Source organism: Mustelus asterias, chromosome 5, assembly GCF_964213995.1.
Source record: "Mustelus asterias chromosome 5, sMusAst1.hap1.1, whole genome shotgun sequence".
Taxonomy (NCBI): Eukaryota; Metazoa; Chordata; class Chondrichthyes; order Carcharhiniformes; family Triakidae; genus Mustelus; species Mustelus asterias.
In genome coordinates this window covers 122,520,546-122,538,657 of record NC_135805.1, presented here as the reverse complement: position 1 = coordinate 122,538,657, position 18,112 = coordinate 122,520,546, and the positions used below count along the sequence as shown (strand labels likewise).

At 43.5% G+C, this 18,112-nt stretch overlaps 1 protein-coding gene across 15 annotated transcripts in view; it reads right to left on the bottom strand.

The window, feature by feature from the left end:
- mlip (muscular LMNA-interacting protein) overlaps positions 1-18,112 on the bottom strand; it is a 204,200-nt gene that overhangs the window by 10,017 nt on the left and 176,071 nt on the right. For 12 of the 15 annotated variants that reach the window (XM_078213270.1, XM_078213265.1, XM_078213267.1 and 9 more), the window contains 2 exons: positions 14,170-14,223; positions 4,477-4,629 (listed from right to left, as the gene is read on the bottom strand). In XM_078213270.1, the coding sequence (XP_078069396.1) occupies positions 4,483-4,629; positions 14,170-14,223 (201 nt within the window). In that variant the 3' untranslated portion in view covers positions 4,477-4,482. Of the gene's footprint in view, positions 1-4,476; positions 4,630-13,099; positions 13,433-14,169; positions 14,224-18,112 lie in introns of all 15 variants that reach the window. The other 3 variants (XR_013497792.1, XR_013497793.1, XM_078213271.1) reach the window with 2 other exon arrangements.

Sequence of the window (18,112 nt, the reverse complement as noted above, 5' to 3'; positions counted from 1 at the left end):
GTACTAGGGGGATTTGCCAAGACTGAGGAATCAACATTTCTGAGCATGGGAACAGCTGACGTCCAAAAGCACTGCTTGACTGCTGTGAGCGGGGGGGACAAGGATTCAAATTAAATATAATCCTGTTCCTAACTAAGTCCCACACAGAGGCACACTGTCAAACAGAGTAGCTGAGATGCAATCAGTGCTAGGTGGCACCTTCCTGATTTTATCCTTGCATGAGAAATTGAGGTAAGGCATTTTTAAACTCCCTTTTAGTCCATTCAAATGAGCGACTACATTGTGTTTCCATGCTCTGGTCCAATTAACCTTGGTCTCAGGTCCCGTTTCCACATGGGAATTCTGGCTGTAAGAACGTGGAATGCCCTGCCTGCAACAGTAGTGGACTCGCCAACATTAAGAGCATTTAAATGGTCATTGGATAAACATATGGATGATATTGGAATAGTGTAGGTTAGATGGGCTTTAGATTGGTTTCACAGGTCGGCGCAACATCGAGGGCCGAAGGGCCTGTACTGCGCTGTAATGTTCTATGTTCTAATGGGTCAAATCGCCTCCTTTCTGTGCTATACAATTCTACAGCTATGAATTCAATGAGAGACTTCCACTTGAACAGAACACTGAACATTAAGCTCACTGCTGATCTTTGATTGTCTTTGTAATTTCCAAACAATATTACCTCATTGCAAGATACCAGCAGCAGTTCACTTGTCAAATGGAGTGTTTGAACAAAATTCACTTGATGTCAGATCCTCTTAGGCAGTACACCTTTATAAAAGACACTTTGGTGCTACCCAGCCCCCTCCCCTCCAACTCAGCCCCCACCAGATGTGCCATGCTCAGTATTTAAAAGAGCCAAGATATTGGATGGAATTTGCAACTGGTTGTTCCAATGAAAATGATGGGACTTGTAGCAGGTCAGGAATGAACCACAGAACAAGCATCGCTGTTCCAAAGAGGGTGTGCAGAATTGATGCTGTCGAAGGAAGGATTTCTACCCAGAGAAGAGGTCAGTGTGGTTGAACTGGGCAAGGATTCTCAAGGCTGTAGGAATCTCAGGAATGGAGGGGAGGGCCTGAGAAGGCTTTTCCTAGTGTCCCTGCCATTCTCTCTCTCACTTGAAGGTCTTGCTGTGAGATCTGAGGGGCTGCAGTGAAGTGATGTTTCCCAAGGATGTGAGGAAGAGACCAGCTTCTTATGTGGAAAGTTAATAGCAGAATTGTGGTCCTTCTAATCAGAAGAGCCCCATGAGGATCCAAGGTCTCAGTGGAGCAGGAAAGGTGAGTGGTATAGTCCTGTCAGCTGCCAACTCCAAGCTGTGACTTTCCCAGTATTCACCTGTATAGCACTCCTTAGACCAACAATACCTTATCTCCAAACACCTCCTCACACCCCCCATCTGAACAACCAATACTTACACTGACACTCATTTCCATTGCATTATCTTACCCCATGCCTTATGTTCACCATCTACAAATGTTGCCCAGCCCCAAATCTCCACTAAAGCCATTTCTCACATTCATAACTTCTCATCTGGCAGAACAACTTCAGGAAAGACAGAGAACCGGCTGGGGATGATGGGTGGGCTGGTGACCCAAGCACACTTATGGCCACTGGCAATGACTGTTGAAGGGCCTCTCTGAAAAACCGGTTAATGCCGGACTCAGGTTTTTCAACGATCAAAGAAGGTACATTTTCATCTACTTTCATGCAGAGAAGAAATGCACCCTCTCATCATTGCACAGCACAGGTGACCTGCGAGTACTTTCTCTGCCACTCTCTTTCCTCCTGCACTCTCCATCATTTCGCTGAGAGTCACTGGCAGTAAGGTAACCAGCCTAAATTGTCCTAGTCAAATCTGAGAGGCTGTTTAGTGGCATGGACAGTATCTATTTGAAAGGCATCCAAGCCTATAGTTTCAATGAAACCATTAGAAACCATATTAATTTCTGACTGAAAAGCAAAGCTGGAGAAAGACTCCCATCATCTCTCATGCCTTATCTATAAAGGAAATTGTTTGAGAGAAAAATAATAGAGCCGATTTTCAGAGCATGTACTGAGCAATACATCACTGATGGTTGCACTCAGCTCCAGACATATCCATTAACGGCTGATATACCCAGAAAATCACACCTCGTATCTCAATATTAACAGGTTGCCTCACAGCCTGTAGGATCCCGTTGAAATTTCAGGTCCTGGCTAGTCTTCCAAAAGTAAGCTGAAGCAGGAAAGACTTGTGTTCAGAATAAATAACTGCATTACATGCTTAATTCTGAATTGCAGATCCTGTTAAATGAGCAGGGACCTTGTTTAATACAAAAACAGAAAATGCTGGAAAATCTCAGCAGGTTTGACAGCATCTGTGGGGAGGGATTAGAGCCTGCACCTCTCTCAGCTCTGACAAAAAGGTCATCTAGACTCAAAACATTGGCTCTATTCTCTCCCCACAGATGCTGTCAGACTCTGCTGAGATTTTTAAAGCATTTTCTGTTTTTGTTTCAGATTCCTGCATCTGCAGTATTTTGCTTTAGGCCTTGTTTAATACATCTTTCCAATCACGCCATGGAGGTCTAACAAAGACTTTTACTCAAACTTTGTCACTTTACAAAATATGTTTTTGAAAAATACTTCTAGTAAAGAACATTTTAATCTCTAGCCCACTGACTCTAACTTTAATACTTTAAAGTATTATACTGTAAACAACCTGCTGTAATTTACAGTTTGACTCTTTGCCTTAAGTATGATCCTAGCTGCAAGTATTAGCCCAGATACACTGAGCTGGATTTGTCCCAGAGTTTTGATACCATCTGGAATTGCCAATTTGGAAACCCGGAAATACTGGCAAAGGGAGATTTTGAAAAAGGCGGCCAGCTTTGGGAACCCTGCCCAATTAAAGCGAGGCTCTGGATGCTGGCAGCTGCACCTGCAAAATTGGCAGAACGAAAAGATAGGTGCAGCCTCCGGAGAATTTCCAATATTTAAAAGTAAAACACGGCCACACCTCCAGGCCAGCATTGTGGAGTGGTAATCCCACCACAGGAAAGCCTGCGGCTGCAGTTGTGACTGCCGGAGATGGGAGATATTTAAATAAGATATTGGTGGCACCCCCAGGAATCAGCTTGACTTCACCCTCAGCTGGAGATCCGTCTGGAGAATGCCAACCCGCATGTGAAAAGTGCACTTTAACTAGCCTAACTGGCTGGCCGACACTGGCAGGCGATTGGCAGTCGCCCCTCTCCCTTGTCACCAGCAGCAACTTCCTTCAAATTTATCCGGATGCCAGCAGGCTGGCGCGTTCCCCAAAATTGCCGGCACACCCTCTGCCTTCGCGGAATGAGAACCCAGCCCATTGACGGTACAAAATGGACATGAGTTACTTCGGGGAAGCCAGTTCCCGCCAGGGCCAGGTTACTGACAGTGCGCTCACGGTCTCAGGAATGAGGTGTCCAGGTCTCAGTGCAGAAACTCGCTTGCCCCGCCTACACAAGCCAGCTTTCCGCTGGGGTGCGCACAAAACATTTACCGGAGGCAGCTGAAGCCAAAATTCAGCAAGCAGGGCCGAGGGCGCAAGTTGCTGATGAGCTAAACTTTTGCCCCGAAGTTTCCTAGAGGGGCCCGGTGAGAACTCCCGTTTCTCCAATGCCCGCAAGGAGAGCTGACCAAGGCACTTACCTTTCAAAGCTAGTAGCCTCTGCACCCCCCCCCCCCCCCGCCTCTGCTGAATTTCCTGGCCCCTGGAAAAGTGCACAACACACTTCAAATCAGTTGCCTTTGCACCCCTAAACATGCACCCGGATCTGCATACGGAGGAATGCAACATTATAATTGAATGTCTCAAACAGTGCCATAGAGAACACAATTTCCTGAAGTTTCTGAGAAAATGTAATGATCGAGAGGTGAGATGTGTTAATTAAGTCTACCCCGCGATCTACCACCATAAAAAAGGCTGCGGCGGATTACTGCCACTCCTATGTTTAACTCTTTAATCTCCAGATCTTCTCTCTCCCTGATTTGTGGGGTCGGAGGAGTCAGGGATTAATCGAGGTTGAAGTGTTGAGAGGAAGTTTATAAATGGCGGCCGAATCTTTGAAATGTTGCAATTTAGCTAGAGTGATGAGTAGAAAAAGAAAACTACACATTTAACAAGTTCATGTCAGACTCTTGATGATAATAATCCCAGATTACAACTAAAAGATGATGTTTAACTTACTTAATATCATTTGCAGAGAGCAACCCAAGGGTTAAATGAAGCGGGATGTTTCTGTGGTTTTGCTCAGCAAAGGCTGTGTGCTGAATTAACTGGACAGTAGCCAGGACACAAGAAAGAACTGGATTTAATGAATGCAAATTGTCCGTCCTTAACTTGATTTTTCTTCATGCAGAGTAGCAACTTTATGCTAATGTACAATTTTGTGTTATATTATTTCAAATAACTGCCCAGTAACTAGGTTTTGTATCAAGAAGAGTGTTTCACACCTTTGCTCAGCTTGTTTTGACAGCTTGCTCCAACTCCTCTTCCAATATCACCAAGGCTTCCTGATTAGAATCAGTGATTGACAGGAGTGACCCCTTAGGATCCTTTTGGCATTGACGCTGATCCCTGTTCAGTTTTCTTGTTATATCAGTGAGCTGCAAGAGTCAAAACGAAGGAAAGTGAAAGTTATTTCCCCAAAAGTTTTAAAGTTTATTTATTAGTTACAAGATGGCTTACATTAACATTGCAATGAAGTTACTATGAAAATCCCCTAGATGCCACACTACGGCGCCTGTTCAGGTACACCGAGGAAGAATTTAGCATGGCCAATGCACCTAACCTGCACATCTTTGGATTGTGGGAGGAAACCAGAGCACCAGGAGGAGACCCTTGCAGACACGGGGAGAATGTGCAAACTCCACACAGTGACCCAAGCCGGGAATCAAACTCGGGTCCCTGGTGCTGTGAGGCAGTGCGAAACACTATGCCACTGTGTTGCCCCTCAATTCAAAGTAATTGAGCAAAACATTCAGTGGTGCACTGCCCCCGTGCATTTATACAAGAACTGTCTCTCTTTGGGGGGGAACTGGTGGGGGAGCAGGTGGGGAGCAGAGCTGTAGTGCTCAATTAGCTTCATACTCATCAATGAAGAAAGGAAAATAAGCTAGGGTTCCAGCCCCTGGTTGTTAGCCAACACCTAATGTTGAAAGTGAGCATCTGTAGATGTTAGCTGAGGAGAGGATAAGATTCAGTTGAGGCAAAACAGCCTTCAGGCGCATTGCCAAAACTCCTCTCCTGAAGGTTTTAATTCATTTACTTCATCCTCCATCCATTATTTATCATTGAACTGCCAGTGCATGTTGTCAAACTTTTCAATTACCAGCTGCACAATCTTAAATGATGAGTTAGGTGGAAAGTAGGCAGATGAGCTGGATCGCGGGTCTGAAGGTAAGTTTAAATTTCTTTTTGAATGTTGCCTCAGGGCCAGGAGGAAGTGTGACCTTTGTCTCACAGGAAGACCTTACGCTTGTCCCTCCCAAAGATTTACTTTCCACAACCACGATTATTATTTGTCTTCTCCAATCGAGTTGCCTCACTGCTGGGAACAATTCCATTGGGCAGCTGACGATGTCCTCCTGTCACTGGAGTTCCTGCTCCCTCTCACTGGCCAGGGAGTGATTTGCACCAATTCTGGGCAGTAATTCAAGCTACATTCTGGGAATGAGTCCCAGGAGCTAGAAACTTTCCGGGCCTCGGGCATTGAGGGTATGTGAATTTACAGTTCATCCAGTACCAATCCCACTTCCCCCTCTGCCAGACTCTCTCTCTAACAAACCAGCAAGTCTGAAATGACACAGTACTCGGTGCCAGATTAAAAAACTCGAAAGTGGATATTTATTCCACCAAACTTCATTCACACAAGGTGTCAAGCAAACAAATAGTTAACAATCTTAACACTGCTGTAGGCAATGAAACCAATTGCTTGTAACTGCACTGACATGTTCCATCAGTTTTAATTATCCTTCCGCTGCAAATTCTGTATCCATTAACATTATCAATGCTGCCTTCCCATCAAAGGTCACTTATTTGTCGACATCACAGCTATCCAATCTGCCTCAACCAAGTGGAATGCCTCTAATCTAACATTTAGTATTGGGTAAACCCTAGCTACTTGTAACAATACAAGGCTGGAGACAAAATTTCCTGCCTGTATCACAGAATTAAGTTTTTTTTAATAGAATTTTATAGAAACCCTACAGTGCAGAAGGAGGCCATTCGGCCCATCGAGTCTGCACCGACCACAATCCCACCCAGGCCCTACCCGCTAATCCTTTGATGTTGAAAAGTTGAAAAGCTCGCAGCTGACAACAACTTGTCTTGTGTTTCACAGTGACCATTTTGTCATACTCATTCATTTCCATTCTAGGCAGCTACTTCTAGTAAATCTGTCCATTATGTGTAATTTTCTGTCCAGTGGCCCAGCTTTCAAATGTTCAGGGCTGGGGCCATCATAGACAGAATGTTCTTTCTGGTGAATCAACAGATGATGATGATGAATTTGTATATTGTTGCAGAAATGAAATTGTAGCTTGTTCCCTTTGTTCATGAATTACCTCCTCCACTTTCCTGAGGGGTGCTGACTTAACACCCAGGTACATGAGCTGGCCGATTCCCAAAAGCAGTGCACTATAGCAGAGCCTGAAGCTGCCCTCGCTCTGCCACACGCAGAGACATACACTTCACTGGAGAGTTCATTGAAACTGAAACCTTAGCTAATGTTTGCCTTATCTAGTCGAGACACACCGAGACAATTTGTAACTTCCTTTCCACCAATTCAGATGGCATCAGGCTGGTAGCTGAATGTGATCTATGAGCGACTGAGTTGTAGACACTTCTTAAAAACTGACAATTTTAGTTCAATCAGAAATACACATCATGAATTTAAAGATGAAGGTCAGTAGACCCGACAGGATTTTCTATCAGTCATTTCAACAGATATAAAATCCACGTTGTGTTTCCTCACTGTTTAAAATGCTCCTCTGCAGAGTATAAAAATCTACCCTGTGGCATAAAAAGAACCTTCATTCAAATTGTCACCATGGTAGGATAAGTAACGATGTGGAGATGCCGGCGTTGGACTGGGGTAAGCACAGTAACAAGTCTCACAACACCAGGTTAAAGTCCAACAGGTTTATTTGGTAGCAAATACCATAAGCTTTCGGAGCAGAGCTCCTTCGTCAGATGGAGTGGATATCTGTTCTCAAACAGGGCACAGACACAGAAATCAAATTACAGAATACTGATTAGAATGCAAATCTCTACAGCCAGCCAGGTCTTAAATGTACAGACAATGTGGGTGGAGGGAGCATTCAACACAGGTTAAAGAGATGTGTATTGTCTCCAGACAGGACAGCTTGTGGAATTCTGCAAGTCCAGGAGGCAAGCTGTGGGGGTTACTGATAATGTGACATAAATCCAACATCCCGGTTTAGGCCGTCCTCATGTGTGCGGAACTTGGCTATCAGTTTCTGCTCAGTGACTCTGCGCTGTCGTGTGTCGTGAAGGCCGCCTTGGAGAACGCTTACCTGAAGATCCAAGGCTGAATGCCCGTGACTGCTGAAGTGCTCCCCCACAGGAAGAGAACAGTCTTGCCTGGTGATTGTCGAGCGGTGTTCATTCATCCGTTGTCATAGCGTCTGCATGGTTTCCCCAATGTACCATGCCTCGGGACATCCTTTCTTGCAGCGTATCAGGTAGACAACGTTGGCCGAGTTGCAAGAGTAGGTACCATGTACCTGGTAGATGGTGTTCTCACGTGAGATGATGGCATCCGTGTCGATGATCCAGCACGTCTTGCAGAGGTTGCTGTGGCAGGGTTGTGTGGTGTCGTGGTCACTGTTCTCCTGAAGGCTGGGTAGTTTGCTGCGGACAATGGTCTGTTTGAGGTTGCGTGGTTGTTTGAAGGCAAGAAGTGGGGGTGTGGGGATGGCCTTGGCGAGATGTTCGTCTTCATCAATGACAGGTTGAAGGCTCCGGAGGAGATGCCGTAGCTTCTCCGCTCCGGGGAAGTACTGGACGACGAAGGGTACTCTGTCCACCGTGTCCAGTGTTTGTCTTCTGAGGCGCTCGACTCATCGATCAACAGTTCCGACGCGCCACAGCGAAAAACCGCACCGACCTCCTCAGAAGACAAACACGGGACACGGTGGACAGAGTACCCTTCGTCGTCCAGTACTTCCCCGGAGCGGAGAAGCTACGGCATCTCCTCCGGAGCCTTCAACATGTCATTGATGAAGACGAACATCTCACCAAGGCCATCCCCACACCCCCACTTCTTGCCTTCAAACAACCACGCAACCTCAAACAGACCATTGTCCGCAGCAAACTACCCAGCCTTCAGGAGAACAGTGACCACGACACCACACAACCCTGCCACAGCAACCTCTGCAAGACGTGCCGGATCATCGACACGGATGCCATCATCTCACGTGAGAACACCATCTACCAGGTACACGGTACATACTCTTGCAACTCGGCCAACGTTGTCTACCTGATACGCTGCAAGAAAGGATGTCCCGAGGCATGGTACATTGGGGAAACCATGCAGACGCTACGACAACGGATGAATGAACACCGCTCGACAATCACCAGGCAAGACTGTTCTCATCCTGTGGGGGAGCACTTCAGCAGTCACGGGCATTCAGCCTTGGATCTTCAGGTAAGCGTTCTCCAAGGCGGCCTTCACGACACACGACAGCGCAGAGTCGCTGAGCAGAAACTGATAGCCAAGTTCCGCACACATGAGGACGGCCTAAACCGGGATGTTGGATTTATGTCACATTATCAGTAACCCCCACAGCTTGCCTCCTGGACTTGCAGAATTCCACAAGCTGTTCTGTCTGGAGACAATACACATCTCTTTAACCTGTGTTGAATGCTCCCTCCACCCACATTGTCTGTACATTTAAGACCTGGCTGGCTGTAGAGATTTGCATTCTAATCAGTATTCTGTAATTTGATTTCTGTGTCTGTGCACTGTTTGAGAGCACATTGCCACTCCATCTGACGAAGGAGCTCTGCTCCGAAAGCTTATGGTATTTGCTACCAAATAAACCTGTTGGACTTTAACCTGGTGTTGTGAGACTTCTAACTGAGGATAAGTAACCACAGGAGGCGATGGCCTAGTGGTATTATCACTAGATTATTAATTCAGAAACTCAGCTAAATTTCTGGGAACCCGGGTTTGAATAGGGGTTCCCAGAACCCGGGTTCGAATACGGCAGATGGTGGAATTTGAAATTGAATTCAATAAAAAAAATCTGGAATTAAGCATCTACTGATGACCATGAAACGATTGTCAGTTGTCGGAAAAACCCATCTAGTTCACTAATGCCCTTTAGGGAAGGAAATCTGCTCATCCTTACCTGGTCTGGCCTACATGTGACTCCAGATCCACAGCAATGTGGTTGATTCTCAACTGCCCTTTGAAATGGCTTGGCAAGCCACTCAGTTGTATCAATCGCCCAAAAAGGCAGCTCACCACCACATTCTCAAGAGCAACTAGGGATGGGCAATAAATGCTGGCCAGCCAGCGATGCCCATGTCCCACGAATGAATAAAAAAATATTGTTCTGAAATGCAATTCTGAGAAGTAACTACAAGGAAAGCTGCCATTGTTTCTCTTCTACATGAGCCTATCAGCAGTAAACCTGGGAGAGAAAAGGCCTATGATAGGAGAAGTTCCATGTGGAATCTCCCATTCAAACTACCTGTTTGACCAAGGTTTTGAAAAATGGCTCCAGGGCCGCACAACTTAGCGAGCTTTACCAGCTTGTGGGCCGGATGTTGGACAAGCCTGAACTACACTAACCAGCTAGATGAACATCACCCACTGTGCTCCACATCAGCTCAAAGTTTAAGCGTCGTACATTTAGAACCAAACCAACTAAAGATATTGTGTGAAAAGTTTAATTTTTCAAATTGGAATAAATAGAATTTTATATTATTATATTATAGAAATAATACAATATTAGAAAGGATATTATTAAACTAGAAAGAATGCAGAAGAGATTTACTAGGATGCTACCGGGACTTGATGGTTTGAGTTATAAGGAGAGGCTGGATAGACTGGGACTTTTTTCTCTGGAGCGTAGAAGAGAGGTGATCTTATAGAGGTCTATAAAATAATGAGGGGCACAGATCAGCTAGATAGTCATTATCTTTTCCCAAAGGTAGGGGAGTCTAAAACTAGAGGGCATAGGTTTAAGGTGAGAGGGGAGAGATACAAAAGGGTCCAGAGGGGCAATTTTTTCACAAAGAGGGTGGAGAGTGTCTGGAACATGCTGCCAGAGGTAGTAGTAGAGGCGGGTGCAATTTTGTCTTTTAACTATTACATGGGTAAGATGGATATAGAGGGATATGGGCCAAATGTGGGCAATTGGGACTAGCTTAAGGGTTTAAAAAAGAGCAGCATGGACAAGTTGGGCTGAAGGACCTGTTTCCATGCTCTAAACCTCTATACTCGATGAGTATAAAATTCAGAGTAGAGCAGAAAACACTAATTTCTCAAACTGCAATTCCAAACAGTTAAAACTACTCTTTCTTTAGCAGAAAATTAATGTTAGAATTGCTATGAAAATGTTCACCAACTTGAGAAATCTGGATTGGCACTGATATGTGGATCTGCTCAATCGAGATGAAAATGGAATACTGAAGTTGAATGCCCTGTGCTACATAGGACACAGTTTTACCTTCAAGACGCCAATATTGAAAGAGTAGTTTCCTATTTATATGAAGATTATAAAGAATTAAGATGCCCTCTTCATCCCAGGATGGTGACCAAGAGTTTCCACTTTGGGAGCAATCTGGACACAAAATGCACAAGTTTTCAGAAATGCCCTCCGTATCTGTTCAAACTCATTTGTGTATCACTGAATGCCACATTGCACCAGTGCAATTTGGGCAATGTTTTAGAACATAATTTTTAAAATAAATTTTTGCATTAAAATTATTGCTTGACATATCGCAACTTGGTAGTGATATTAACACCGTTGACAATGGATTTGTCACAGGACATAAGCATTTTTAGTGAGTGACCATTTCACCACCTGCAAGTAACCTGATTTAACATAACTGAAAGAGACTTTTTAAAATAACTATACAGAAGCATTTACTAGTCTCACAACAGTTTCATAATAACTGAAAATAATCATTGAAACTTACAGCGCAGGAGGCCATTTCATTCATCATGCCTGTTCAAGCTCTTTGAAAGAGCAGTCATGCTTAGTCCCACACACTGGCTTTTTTTCTGTGACTCTGTAGGTTCCTCATTCTCAAGAACCTGTCCAAATCCCTTTTAAAGTTATCTGTGAAATAAAGCTTCCACCATTTTTCAGGTAGAGCAATCCAGGTCCCAACAGCTGAGTGAACAATACTTTTTTCTCATTTGCCCTATAGATCTTTTGCCAATGATTTTAAATCTATGACCTCTCATTGTTGACCACTCACTCGAGGGAATAGGATAGAGAAAAGCATCAAAGTCTCTATTAGGTCTCCTCTGAACATTCTCTGTTCCAAGGAGAATAGTCCCAACTCTTCCAATCTCACCTCATAATGGAAATCATTCATCCCTAGTAACATTTTAGTCAATCTCCTCTGTACCCATTGTAAGGCCTTTACATCTTTTCTGAAGTGTGCTGCACAGAATTGCTCACAATATTCCAGTGATTTACAAAGTTCGAGGTTGATCTCTCTGCATTTTCTATGATTCTATTTATAAACCCAAGTATCTCATAAACATTTTCAAGCACTTATCAGCTTGCCCTGGCACTGTTAAGGATTTGTGTATATGGACACAGATCTTTTTGCACTTGTGTGATTTATGCTATGCTATCTTTCCACATTGGTTCAGTTAAAGTGCATCACTTCACAATTTTTCACATTCAATTCGAGCTGCCACACTTCTGCCCATTTTATTGTTCTGTCTGTCACCCTGAAACCCATAACCACCTTCATCAAAGACAAAAAACAAAGAAAATTACAGCACAGGAACAGGCTCTTTGGCCCTCCAAGCCTGCACCGACCATGCTACCTGACTTAACTAAAACCCCCTACCCTTCCGGGGACCATATCCCTCTATTCCCATCTTATTCATGTATTTGTCAAGACACCCCTTAAAAGTCACTATCGTATCTGCTTCCACGATCTACCCCGGCAACGAGTTCCAGGCACCTACCACCCTCTGTGTAAAAAATCTGCCTCGTACATTTCCTTTAAATTTTGCCCCTCACACCTTAAACCTGTGCCCCCTAGTAATTGACTGTTCCACCCTGGGAAAAAGCTTCTGACTATCCACTCTGTCCATGCCTCTCATAATCTTGTAGACTTCTATCAGGTCACCCCTCAACCTCCATCGTTACAGTGAGAACAAACCAAGTTTCTCCAACCTCTCCTCATAGCTGATGCCCTCCATACCAGGCAACATCCTGGTAAATCTTTCCTGTACCCTCCCCAAAGCCTCCACATCCTTCTGGTAGTGTGGCAACCAGAATTGAACACCATATTCCAAGTGCAGCCTAACTAAGGTTCTGTAAAACCGCAACATGACTTGCCAATTTTTAAACTCAATGCCCCGGCCGATGAAGGCAAGCATGCCGTATGCCTTCTTGACTACCTTCTCCACCTGCATTGCCACTTTCAGTGACCTGTGTACCTGTATACCCAGATCCCTTTGCCTATCAATCCTTTTAAGGGTTCTGCCATTTACTGTATATTTCCTATTTGTATTAGACCTTCCAAAATCCATTACCTCACATTTATCCAGATTAAACTCCATCTGCCACCTCTCCACCCAAGTCTCCAACTGATCTATATCCTGCTGTATCCTCTGATGGTCCTCATCGCTATCTGTAAACCCACCAACCTTTGTGTCGTCCGCAAACTTACTAATCAAACCAGTTACATTTTCCTCCAAATCATTTATATATACTACAAACAGCAAAGGTCCCAGCACTGATCCCCGAGGAATGCCACTTGTCACAGCCCTCCATTCAGAAACACACCCTACCACTGCTACCCTCTGTTTTCTTTGACCGAGCCAGTTTTGTATCCACCTTGCCAGCTCACCTGTGATCCCATGCGACTTTATCTTCTGCACCAGTCTGCCATGAGGGACCTTGTCAAAGGCCTTACTGAAGTCCATGTAGACAACATCCACTGCCTTACCCTCATCAATCATCTTCGTCACTTCCTCGAAATACTCGACCAAGTTAGTGAGACACGACCTCCCCTTCACAAAACCATGTTGCCTCTCACTAATATGTCCACTTATTTCCAAGTGGGAATAAATCCTGTCTCGAAGAATCCTCTCCATCGCTATCTACTTCTGTGGCAAGTTGTCCATCATCTGCAAACTTTCGAATTCTGTTTCTTACACCTGAGCCTAGGTTAATTATAACACTGGAAAAGAGTAGTTAATCGAAAACTGAGCCTTAGTTTGCAATGGTGTTCACTATCTCTCAGACTGAAAAATGCCAACTGCCACTACCTGTTGTACACTTCATAAAAGTCAGACCTATGCAGGGGTGACACACTAGCTTGTATATGTGCACAAACTTTAATTACAAGAGTTTATTCACAATATCTACAATAACAACACCACCACTTCCTTCCCGTCACTGACCCAATTTTGGATCGACTGGCACTTTATCAAATGTCTTATCAAAATGTCCATCCTTGGAACATCTACCATGATGCCTTGGACCTTTTTTTTCACTTTATCAAATATCCGAAAGTTTTTAAAGTGTGCCTGGTGAACTTTTACCTAAAGTTAAAGCTTAAGTGTGTCCTTAAAGGGCCACAAACGTGGAACGGTGATTAATGTGATCAAGGTGTGGCCAGCTTCTAGCTTTATTAATCAGCATTACAGATCACAATAACTCAATTTACACTGCACATAATTTGCATCATCGTGCGCACTGGCTTGGCCAGTGCTAGCAAAGGGCGCTAATAAACCAACAGAACCTAGGAGAAACTCCAGGTCAATATATCAACACTTCACATTAAACCCATCACAACAGAAAAGTTGAAAGCTTCAAAAACTATCTGAACAGATGGCATTCATTGGATTGTATTCAGGCAAACAAAATGTAAGTAATTAAAGCCAAGTTTCTATGAAGGCAGATTGACTCATTTACCTCATCGATGCCCAGAGCTTCGTTTTCATGGATTGTTGTTATTGAGTGACGGGGCTTCACAACATACAAATGCAGAATGACAAGAAAAATGAAAGAGTGGAATTCAATACTTGCTTTTCAAACACGAGAGCGCAGTGACACATTGCTGCCAGCTATGTTTTGTGCATGTTCTAGGGAGGGTATGACTTTTATTACAGTCCACTCCTTTAAGTTTATTAACACTGAAACAACAGCAAGAGTAATTGACTAAGTGAAGACTATCAAATTAAGTCAGTCACATTAAAGGAAACTGACAAAATATACAGCAAAAGTGAGTAGAATTTCTATCAGCAGTCTTGGCTAGTACAACATAAATCATCTTTCATGATGAGTCCCTTTTTTGCAGTTACAATTTAAGAATTGTGCATAGAGTTTTGTCTTTCGTTGTTACAAGCCGAATTACAGTCATTTTCCCAAGTGCAGGGTTAAACTATGGTCAGGGATTTCTCTACTGCAGTACAGAACACAGTGATCCTTCACACTGGGTGAGTGAGTGAATGCAGCATTTAAACTCATTCCCCAGTAAAAGCCCCTGTGGATCTTTATGATCACACCAAACATAAATCAGCTCAGTAAATAAGTGTGTACACTAATATCTTGGACTTGCAGTTCCAAAGCACAGAACTCTTCAGTGAGGACAAGGTTCAGGGACAAGGTTTCCTCTCCCTATCTCAGATTGATGCACGGATTTGATCACAGTGCCAAATTTCTTTGCCCAACTTGGCACTTCCTACTTGGTTGCCCAAAAAATGAAAGCAGTGGAATATTTGGCAATTGTGGGAAGGACTGACTTGTCCCAATCAGTTTGGCACTTCCACATATACCTTCCAGCAGTACTGACTAGATATCAAGAAGCAATAATTTTGGGCAATGCTCCCAGCTCCAACTCAAGACACTGAAGCTAATTAGAAAGGATGCAAAGGAGATTAACTTAAATGGTAACATGAATACAATACTTCAGGCATGTGGAGAGGATAGAGAAGCACATACTATTCTCCTTAGAGCAGGGAAAATGAAGGGAAGATTTCATAGTGGTGCTCAAAATCATGACTGATCTTAAGTGAATAAGAGAGAAGCAGTTTCCACTTGGTAGCATAGTCAGTAATTAGAATGTATAAAACTAAGGTAAATGGCAAAAGAACCAGAGGCAAGATGTGTTTTTTATGCAATGGTTGATGATGGTCTGCAGAATCATTTGTCACTTGGAGTTGTATTTGATCACAAGGTGAGTTTCTGAACTCTTGCCACACTATCATAAAGACTGTCCACTTCCACCTCTATAACTTTGCTTGACTCAGATGCTGTTTCATCTCATCAGTTAATGGAACCTTGATCTCTGTCTTTGTTATCTTTAAACTTGACTCTCCAGCATGTTCCTAGCCACCCTTGGAGGGATCGGAATTTTAAAAATTGAGGCATTGCTTACCCAGGAGTCTGCATGTCAATGAGCAGAGGGGGCAGTTGGGTGAACAGGATTTGGTAGGCATTAGGAGAGGGGCAGCAGAGTTTTAGAGGACCTCAATTGCACAAAGGGTAGAGTATGGGAGGCCAGCCGTAGGTGTATTAGAATAGTCAATTCTTGATGTAACAAAGGCTTGGATGAGATTAGGCAATGTTACTGAGGTAGAAAATGGTTCTATTATAAAAATATGTGTTGGAAGCTTCTCTCTGGGTTAGTTATAACTTCAAGGTGGCAAACAGTCTGATTCAGTCTCAGAGCTTTGGGGAGGGTTAGAGCCAGTGACTAGGAAACAATGTTTGTGGCAGGGGCCAATGGCTTCGGTCTTCCAAATATTTAATTGGGGGAAATTTCTGCTTACCCTGTGTTGGATGTCGGATGAACAGTTTGATAATTTGAAGATAGTGAAGGAGAAAAAAGGGTGGTGATGAGTCAGAGCAGGGTGTTGTCAGCATACATTTGAAAACAAACATTCTCCTTTCAAACGATGTTGTCGAAGGGGCAGAATGTAGATGAAAAATAGGAAGGGGCCAAGGATAAATCCATGGGAGAGCACCAGGAGGAGGAGGAGGGAGAGAAGCCATTGCATATGATTCTCTGGCTGCAATTTGATAGATAAGAATCAGGTGAGAGCAGTCCCACACATCTGGATGACAGCATCATTCACCAGCAACATTCAATGTGACAATTTCCTCGGGTGGATGGAGCTATTACAAGGGGGCATAACTATAGGGTGCATGGTGGGAGATATAGGAAGGATATCAGAGGTAGGTTCTTTACGCAGAGAGTGGTTGGGGTGTGGAATGGACTGCCTGTAGTGATAGTGGAGTCAGACACTTTAGGAACATTTAAGCGATTATTGGATAGGCACATGGAGCACACCAGGATGATAGGGAGTGGGATAGCTTGATCTTGGTTTCAGATAAAGCTCGGCGCAACATCGTGGGCCGAAGGGCCTGTTCTGTGCTGTATTGTTCTATGTTCTATAATATCAGACAGGTCAAAACATCCAAAACTCAAGATATGTGCCGACCTTACTGATCTTTGGCACTCAGCTAACGCTCAGTGTGACCTAGTTAGCTTCAGCATCCCTAAGCGAGAGGGGTCAATAATAGCTACAGCTCTCACCTAGTAGTCCTGACTAGAAAATACAACAAGACTGAAATGAGAGTTGGCTTAGGGTTTGATGTGACGTCCCACCTGTCCCCTGCCATGGGCCCCATGTACCAGTGAATGGCCTGCCAACGCTCAATATTTAAGGTCACGTGAAGAATTACCACTTTGTTCATTCAGGTGATGCGCTAATGCTGCATCATCCTGAGGACAGTACAAAAAAGGGAGAAACAACTGGGACAAAATAAAATGCAAAATGAATCAATTTATCGGAAAAGCATTATATTTTAAGCTGACTTTACAGTATTCTTTACTCATCCCAGCTGCATTTTTAGATCAGATTGCTGACTCAATTTACAAAGTAGATTTCCAGCACTGAAAGGTTTTGCATTTTGTTTCATTGTAATGGGTAACAGTTGAATTCATGTCTGATGAGTTAAGTGAGGACATAGTGATCCCAGGTCGCCACAATTTGTATTTTCAGTCAGTTGATTGTCAAAGGAAGGAAGGATTTCAGCTTTCAATGAGTTAACAGTCACTGAGGGAGGAGAAAGTATTAAAGGAAACAAAGAAAAAACATGGTATGATCAATGATCCTCTTCTGGAGGTTATCTATAACCAGGTTTTGGAACATGGGATAACTTCACTTCAGAATTTCCTTTTTTTTTTAAAGGAAATTTACTTCATCCTCAATCAGAAGTCAATACTTTAAGTCAATCACTGTGCAATTAAGATGTAGATGGTTTTCAATACCGCAATGTGAACATTGTACTTGTTGGTAAACTTCCCAACTAATCCCACGGTTACTTGGAGAGAAACTAAATGCAGAAATGGCAAAGCTGTTATCATTGTTCGAGCTTTCCTAAATCGGCACTGTGAAACGAGAATTCTATTTGCAGAACCAAACAGCTATTGCCAGCTGGAGAAAACGCATAGCAAAGTGCAGCTTAATTGCTGCATGGGTTCTCTTTTCATGTCCAAAATCAAAATTGTTAAATTTGTGCACATGGCTCAGGATTATTGGGAGAGAGCTGACTTTCAGCTGGATACTTTATCATAATTGGACCCACAATATCATTTCACCTTTTATTTTTAAAATGTTCACTAGCTTGTGCCTTCCCAGCATTTTCAATTCTGATTTCAGATTTCCTGCAATCTGATCTTTCTCTTGACTTCCACATTTGAAAGCAAATTGAGATAATTCCCTAACTTTCCTTCCCGTCACCTTGCAGTGACACCTGATGGTGTACAGCTGAAGCATATTTACTTATATAAGGTGCATGTTTTATTCATTTCTCAACTCTCTTACAATATCTGCTAAAGGCAAATTAG